The 8,415-nt window shown below is 47.7% G+C and overlaps 1 protein-coding gene across 1 annotated transcript; it reads right to left on the bottom strand.

Annotated features, from left to right (window-relative positions):
• Nucleotides 1-3,043: 3,043 nt before the first annotated feature.
• Nucleotides 3,044-7,682, bottom strand: CALHM3 (calcium homeostasis modulator 3). The gene is made up of 3 exons (XM_073354793.1): nucleotides 7,396-7,682; nucleotides 4,969-5,224; nucleotides 3,044-3,529 (listed from the first exon to the last, which is right to left on the bottom strand). The coding sequence occupies exons 1-3, from the start codon at nucleotides 7,680-7,682 to the stop codon at nucleotides 3,044-3,046; spliced, it is 1,029 nt and encodes a 342-aa protein (XP_073210894.1).
• Between the last annotated feature and the right edge of the window lie 733 nt (nucleotides 7,683-8,415).

Here is an 8,415-nt window from a genome sequence, read left to right as displayed (position 1 = left end):
CGTATTATTGTCAGACCTGATCCTGCCCCCCTTACTCTCTTGAGCAGTCTTTTGTATGCACTGAAGTCAAAGGCTGTTTTGGCTGCATTCAGTGGGATCAGGCCATAGATTTGGCGGTTTGGCAAAACCTTCCTTCCTTAGAAAGATGTGAGTGTTTTAACTGATTGTATTCCTTTGCCATTTATATGCAGACTTGCTGGTACGTGGCTCTAGGCACTTTAACAAGTGTTATGATGTACCATTAGCTGCTCTAGCAAAGGGAGAGTTCTGTCCCATTACCACGCGTGGTATCTTGGCAAAGGGGCAGGTTTAGGAAGGAACCTCCTGGGTGAGATTCCCAGGTGTGCTCCTTCTAGCTCCAAACCCCCAGCAGGGCTGCAGAGATTCCCTTGCAACGGCGCCTTCCTGCCATCAAGGGATGCTGTGGGGCCTGCACTGAAGGTAGGGAGCCCGTTCTCTCTCCGCCTTCTATTCCCTCCTCCCTCCCCCCCGGGGAGCCTGCTGAACTTGGAACCTGTGGGGAAAAGGAGGGAGCTGCTGACCGCTTCTGAGCCTGGGCAGGGGGTGGAGGGCAGAATACAAGGGGCTGCCATGGGGGAACAGAGTGGGGGAGATGGGGACTCCCAAGGGGGAACAGGCTAGGGCAGGGGTTTTCAAACTGGGGGTCGTGACCCCACAGGGTGTCACAAGGTTATTATGTGGGGGGCGGGTCACGAGCTGTCAGCCTCCACCCCTAAACCCCACTTCTCCTCCAGCATTTGTAACAGAGTTAAATATGAAAATATGTGTTTTTAATTTATGGGGGCGGGGGTCGCACTCAGGGGTTTGGTGTGTAAAAGGGGTCACCAATGCAAAAGTTTGAGAACCACTGGGCTAGGGACTCCCAAGGGGGAATAGACTGGGGAGATGGGGTTCCTGTTCAGCCTCTGTCCCTGCTCGGAGCCCCTGGCCTTTGACGGGGAGCTGAAGAACACTAGGCCTGGAAGGAAGTGAGGGATGATGGAGAAGAGGCTGGCCCCCAGAGATGTCTCCACCCTGCCCCCCAATGCATGGGAGGTGGGGTAAAGGACCCAGGGGAGAACAGAAGTGGAGCAAGTAGCAGCTACTGGAGCAGAACTGGGCTCTTGAGAGCGGTGTGTGGGAGGAGAGGTCTAGGGACAGAATATTTTCATGTGCTGGGGGGTGGTCGCTATGGAGCCGTAGTAACTCACCTGTGGAGGGGGGCAGAATTATTTGGCCTGTATGCCCCCTCCCCCAGGGAAAGGAGACAAAGCCCCCGCACCATCAGCCAGTGCTCTGAGTATATTAGTTGTGTTGATGTACATTTTACATTCTAATCTTTAAGTTAGTAACAAGATGTTGGTAGGTTCTGATTTCTCCCTGACTGGCCTGTTTCCCCCGTTGAGTCCCGGTTGGAGGTCACTCTCCAGTTTCATGCTTTAAGGGATGGAGACAGCGGTGCTGGACACAAACCTTGGTTAAACTGGCATTAAGTTGAAAGTCAATATCAGTAATTTAAGGCTTAAAACAACCTGACAATGCTATTAACATCAGAAATCCAGGGAAATCAGCATTAAGGTTAAATTTTAAGGAATCCCAAATAGTTGAAAGTAGCTATGGAAATACACAACTGAGGCACTTAGATGACCTTAATTCTGTCCCTGTTAGTGGCGCTCCTGTTAGATAGGCCTGAATCAAACCCCCTCCTACAATGATCCCCAAAATCTTGTGGTGTTTGAAATCTGGATCCAAATACGCAGCTAGAGTCCCATTTGAGTGGTGCCTGCTGGACTCTGCAGCCGGCAAATCACTCCATTCTCAGCAGCATGCTGCGTCTAAATTCTGTGGCAAAGCCATTGGTTACTCTAGCAGCTCTGGATACACTTACGAAATGGAGATGAAGGGTTTTCTTGAGTTTGTTCTCAAAATGAATAAACCCAGGCAGTACGGTTACACCGGTGATGTTGGTCTGACATCACGGCCGATTAGCTTTGTGCTGACCCATCACTGTTAACTTTCAAAAGCTGCTGTTATATTTTGTACTGAAAATGCAGACACGTGGGTTGTGAGCAGGGAAACTGGAGGGTTTAGCAGCTGGCTTTGGGGGCAGTAAGAGCTTTCGGAATGTGAGAGGACGTTAGGGGTTAGGCAAAAACTGAGCAGTGAAATAACTGTGTCAGCCCTGTTAACTTTTAACACCTAATTAGGAAAGTTAACACTCTCCAGTGACATATGTGGGAGCAGCTCATACCTCTCAAAGCTGTTTCAGGCTGTCTGCAGACTCCTGTTCCTACACTGGTTAAACTTTTATCTGGAAACTTTTTTCCCCACCACAACCATAAGGCCTTAGAAATTTTTTATTACAATGAAAATGTAAAACAGTGGCCCTGGGTGAGTCAGCAGAGGGGTTCAACCCTGGAACCTCTGGATCTTACTGCCTGAACTGAAAGATTCAGCTCTAATAGCCAGCAGTGTAGCAGGCTCAACCTCTTTATGTGGTCCAGCCACCATGAGATGGGGCAGAGCACCACACTGGGTGTGCATGGGTTATAAAAGCTTGTACTGTAGAGTACAGCTCTACAGCAAGGGGTGAGTTCCCCAGCCGATTCCACGAGGAATCATGGACTACACAGGCCATTGCCATAAGGCTACAAAAGTATTTCCGTTTTAACCTTGTCTTCTCTTGCTCATAACATACAGAAACATTTGCCTTTTGGGTTGCAAGGTTCCAAGCTTGGGCCAGTTTACACACTTGTGCATGTCTATCTCAGGGCCGGCCCGCAACATTTTGGCACCTGCGCGGGGAGCTCAAATGACGCCCCCATGTCCTCTCACTTGGGCCAAAACTTTGAAACTCAGGGTCCTAGAGGTGCCCCCCAACAGTCTGGCACCTGAGGTGGCCGCCTCAGTTTGCCTCATGGTAAGGCCAGCCCTGGTCTGTCTAGTCTATCAGTCTCCTCATCCTCCACTGTTGCTACGTGGGACTTACTTCACTTTTAAGGAAGATGCATTTTGATGCCTTACCGGTGTGACAAGGCCCCTTTTAAACCTCGGTTTGTCTGGAGGTTTTGGCGTTTTGCGGTGCATTCCCCCTGTTACTCAAGCTATCCGCCCAGGGCATGGACGGTCTCTCCCTGCCCACAGGCTGCTGCCGCTGGCTTGCCTGGCTCACATCCAGGGGGGGCTTGCTGTAGTGCCATGATTTCAGGAGCTCGTTCATCTGCTCCTGGTCTGTGATTCCCCGCAGGTGATCTTCTTCCCCTTCTCCCCCCTCGGCTTCCTCCCCGGGCACATTGAAACGCCGCAGTTTGATTTCCTCCTGCATGCTTTCAAAGAAGTGGAGGACGCACTTGTGGGCGAAGTCCTGGGCGTGCTCACAGCAGGTTTCGTCGAAGATCTTTTGCTCGATGTCAATGTAGTCGCTCCAGTAGTGCGTCTGCAGGAAGGCAGCCTGGTTGAAGCAGGGTCTGAGCGACCGGGCAAGGAAGGCTACCATGATAAGGATCAACACAACACTCCAGCCAAGGGCCTGGGCAATAAGGAAAGAAGCACTGAGGCAGAATGAGAGGCATCGGGAGTGACGCTGACATTAGTGTAATATACTTGCTGTTTGCCTGTATAACCCTTAGCTCAAACCGAGATTTTAAGCAGGAGTGGGGAAATGGGAAGATGTCTGGGTTCTGGTTCAGATTGTAGCCTGCGGTTGCCAAGCCTCCAGGATTGTCCTGGTGTCTCCAAGAATTAAAGATTAATCTTTAATTAAAGATTATATCATGTGATGAAATCGCCAGGAATATGTCCAGCTAAAATTGGCAACCCAATTCTAGCTACAAAATCCAGGCAACTACACCTCGAAGAGTTTATACTCCATGGGAAAGCTGAGCCCTTCTAGAGCCCTGTGAATGGCCTAATGAACATAGGACATTTTATCCACCCATGCTAATCTATAGTTGAGCACAGCTGGAGTTCCTAATCAGGGAAGGGCTGGAAAGGGGTGGGAGTGGGCATAGGCCAGGTCTGACAGACCTTTGTCAAGGTTAGTCCCTGCAGACCTGGTACTGTGCCTACCTTTTACAGGGTCGCCAGGTATCTGCTGTGACCACTAGAATCTCCTAAAGCATAGACGATTTTCAGTGTGTGTACAGTCTCAGGTGGGGGTGTGTGTGTAATGGGATGGAATGTCAGGGGAAAAAATTAAGGCACCTGATTATCCCTCTGATGCACATTTACCATGCACACTAGCTTCAGTGAGAGTTTCTTGCACAAATCTGAAGGGGTAGTTGGACGCCAAGAGTTCACAGAAATTAGGAGAAGTCAACTCTGTCATCAGTGAATTGCCTAGAGTTTGCAAGGAGCTATGACACACACTCCTGAAAAGGCTCAAAGTTAAACCAGCTGTAACTTCCTTTGAGATAAATTGATTAACCCTTAGCTTTCCACTAGCCTTACTCCATCAAATCCCCAGCCTGATGTCTGATCGGTGTATAGAGCAGGGGACTAACATACAGGATTCCTTGGGTCTGTTCTTAGCTCTGCCATAGACTCATTATATGGACCTTGGGCAAGTCACTTCACCTCTCTGGGCCTCTTTCCTCATAAGGGAGTTGTGAGATTTAAAGTTTGTAAAAGAGTTTTAACCTCCTTGATTCTGAAAAGGGCTTTAGAAGAAGAGCATATCACTATTTTTGGTACCAGCATCCTCATTTTTATCATGTACATTTCTAAATCACCAATGCCCCCCAGAATCTAGGTGCCTATTCTTTGTTCTATTACCTGACATGGGGGACTCCTGCAGAAATTATCATAAAGATGATATTTCTGAATGTCAGAGAAATGGAGCTCAGTCTGGCTCCCACTTTAGTCAATGTCAAAACTCTCCCTGACTCCAGAGGAGTAGGAGCAGGCTCGTGGTTGTTAGAGCTGTTCTACAGACCCTTTGAAAGGCTCCCAGAAAAACCTCTGACTTACTTGTGACCAGCATTTCAGGTATCTGGAGACCGCCTTCCGGGCAGGGTTGTTCTTCATGAGCTCGTCATCTTTGCAGGGCACTTTGGAGAGCAAGAGCTGCGTCTGGGTAGGGGTGACGTTGGCAAACCCCACAAACTTTTCAGGGTCGATGGAGCCACTGAAAGCACAGACGAAGCATTTCCCATCGAGGAGGGTGACTATGATCCAGATGATGGGAGCAATCATGGCTCGCTGCATGATGGAGGAGCACATGTACCTGTGTGCAGGAGAGGGAAGTGTGAACCGGTGTCAACCTGATGTCCCTGGAGATGAAGCCTTCTACTTATTCACAGAACTGGATTGGCACAGGCAGCGATAGCATTGCCCAGGGAATACCATTTAACTTGGCCTGGCTTTTGCCAGCATTTTTCCAGCTAATGCCTTCTCTGTTCTTGAATCTCTGCAATGATGTTGTCTTGGTGCCTTCCTTGGGAATCTATTCCACTGCCTAAATGCTCTTCGCATACTGACCAAAGTATTAAGACCATTTGTGGGTGCTGCAAGGATCTGTTATTTAAGGTTTCCTCAAGAAACAAACAAGGACTGTGCCTGATTAACGATTCTCTTGCATAGTCTGTGCATGATTCTCTGCCAACTCCCTTTCCTCCCTTCCTTTCCCTCCTTTCTTCCCTCTTTCTCTCCCCTCCAAATTCAGCCCCACCCCAAAATATCACCCCTGCTCTTTCACCCCTTCCTTGTCTCCATCACATCAACCCCCCCACAAAAAAATTACTTCAATCATTCTTGCTTTCGTTTATAAACACACTCTAAACATTTAAACAACAACAATGAAAAACCATGCACAGTGAATCGAAATGACCACTGAATTGTCTTGCTGTAACTTCCCCCAAGAACACCCCCACACCCATTTTCTGTTGTCTTTACTTTCTGTAAAGACTACAGAAAATATTGTCTTTGCTTGTCTGTTTCTTTGCTTGATCCTGCAAATGCTTACTGCTGTGATTAGTCCCACAGAAGTCGTTGGGAACATTGCTCACAGTGCAAAGTACTATGCCTTGTAGGGAGTATTTGCAGCCTTGAGCCCTTAGGAAGGAGCCAGAATTTACCAATGAACATGCCAAAGAGCCACCGTAATACGTCAGCAGCCCACCATCCGCTTCACCCTTCCAGCCTCCAGCGCCTCCTGCCCACCACAATCAGCTGTTTTGCAGTGTGCAGGAGGCTCTGGTTGGGTGGGGGGAGGAAGCTTGGAAGAAGGGGTGGAGTGGTGGCAGGACCTGGGGCAGAGCAGGGGGTTGAGCAGTGAGCACCCCCTGGCACATTGGATGGCATCTAAAAATTGCAAAATTGCCACCTTTAAACCTGTTACTGAGTGTTACATGTGCCAGCAATGCCCCCGTACACTGGCCAAACCAGACAGTCTCTACGCAAAAGAATAAATGGACACAAATCTGACATCAGGAATCAAAACATTCAAAAACCGGTAGGAGAACACTTCAACCTCTCTGGCCACTCAGGAACAGATTTAAAGGTGGCAATTTTGCAACGGAAAAGCTTCAAAAACAAACTCCAGCTGAAACTGCTGAGCTTGAATTAATATGCAAACTAGATCCCATTAACTTGGGTCTGAATAGAGACTGGGAGTGCCTGGGTCATTACACATATTGAATCTATTTCCCTATGTTAAGTATCCTCATACCTTCTTGTCAACTGTCTAAATGGGCCATCTTGATTAGCACTACAAAAGATTTTCTCCCCTGCTGATAATAGCTCATCTTAATTAATTAGCCTCTTACTCCACCTTTTCATGTTCTCTGTATGTATGTGTGTATATATATATATATATATATATATCTTCTTACTATATGTTCCATTCTATGCATCCAATGAAGTGGGCTGTAGCCCACAAAAGCTTATGCTCAAATTTGTTAGTCTCTAAGGTGCCACAAGTACTCCTGTTCTTTTTGCGGATACAGACTAACAGGGCTGCTACTCTGAAACCTGAAAATTATGTACTGTGTAGCCTAAACATTGCCTTCCTTAGCTTCAGGCCACTCCTGCTTATGGTATAAATACATTAAAGACTGTGAATCCCTTTGAGCTCTATTGTTGAAAGGCGCTGTATAAGAGCTAGATATCAGTATTATCTTTCTCTGGGATTCAGAAATATTCTCTGCCTTCATTTATATTGTGGTTACCTTGAAGGTATTCATAGGATCGCTGTGCTCCTGGACTCACACAATCTGTTGTAAGTCATCAGTGCCGAGCTCACTAATGAGCAGCTGGCGTTCAAGATGTTTAAGAGGGAACTTCTAAGGAGCTGAGTTTAGGACAAAACTAAGTATCAGGGAGATAAAGATGTAACAAACAAAAGGGCTGGAAGAGAGGCAAAGGGAACAGAACAACTCACAATGGTGAATCCCTCACCTGATGATGGCTAGATCCTTCTTTCTGCCCCCAGTAGGTCTTTTCCACTCCTCCAGCATCACCAGAGTCTGTCTGTTGAGAATGAGACCACAGAGAAAGAGGGCCATGGGGGGCAGAAACATGATTCCCAAACCATAAGCCGTGTTGTACTTGGGCAGGCAGGGGCAGTTAAAGTCAAAGGAAGTATATATCTTCACGCTAGCCAGGGCTAGCAACCCACAGATCCCATTCATCACCGACTCAGAATTGGACTGGAAGTATTGGAAGATCATCCGGAACCGATCCATGGTGCTGTATTGGCTGGGGGCTGCTTCCGAAGGAGAAATCCCTGGTTAACTTCAGATTGATGAGGTGCTTGCTGGGGGCAGATGGTCACGTCTCTGCGACCATTTTCTTGGGTTTTCTGGCTATGTGCGTTCTAATATGTCTTCTTTCAGTTAGGGTTAGAAAGGCAGCTTAGTGCATTTGAATGGGCAAAGAGATAGAAACAGGAAAGCAACGCTGCTTACGGTGACACACACAAGCACCTGTTTAGGATTCCCGTGTCCATCTACATGGGACCAGATCAATGCAGCTGCCTCTCTTGTGCCTCTTTCCCTTCCAGGGTAGAATCCTGTGTGACGGCTCCTGGACACAGTCTTTCCAGTTCAGCCTTTAGCCAGATACTTCCCTTTCATGGCAGGCTGCAGTGGTTGGTCGTTCTACTTTCTAAGTAGATGGATACAGCCTCTCTGTATTATTTTTCTCCCACTCTTTCATCCACAGCACTTTAATGCATGCCACACAGTAGCAGCCTGGAGATAGGATAAGATGCACATTCCCAGGTCATGGAACACTAGCTCTCCCCTGTAGAAAGAGTTGTCTCCGGATGCCTTATTGATGGTGTGTTGTCAAATGAGTCATCGCTGGTGAACAAACTAGCTATTCAAATGAGCTTATTTGTCTACATGTCTCCTCCCTGTTTCTCTGCATTAGCATGGTTGGCTTCTGTGCATTAGCTCTTAAGCTGTGACCTAGATG

The sequence above is a fragment of the Lepidochelys kempii genome, chromosome 7, assembly GCF_965140285.1.
Source record: "Lepidochelys kempii isolate rLepKem1 chromosome 7, rLepKem1.hap1, whole genome shotgun sequence".
In the NCBI taxonomy this organism is placed as follows: domain Eukaryota; kingdom Metazoa; phylum Chordata; order Testudines; family Cheloniidae; genus Lepidochelys; species Lepidochelys kempii.
Note: the sequence above shows the minus strand (reverse complement) of the source record. Positions and strands in the feature narration are given on the sequence as shown.

Excerpts from the sequence above, each read along its gene's own strand:
- CALHM3 (XM_073354793.1), bottom strand. The coding sequence starts at position 7,682 with ATGGATCGGTTCCGGATGATCTTCCAATACTTCCAGTCCAATTCTGAG. Across the intron at positions 5,225-7,395 it reads AAGGATCTAGCCATCATCAG|GTACATGTGCTCCTCCATCA; the intron begins GTGAGGGATTCA and ends TCCTGCACACAG. Across the intron at positions 3,530-4,968 it reads ACCTGAAATGCTGGTCACAA|GCCCTTGGCTGGAGTGTTGT; the intron begins GTAAGTCAGAGG and ends CTTATTGCCCAG.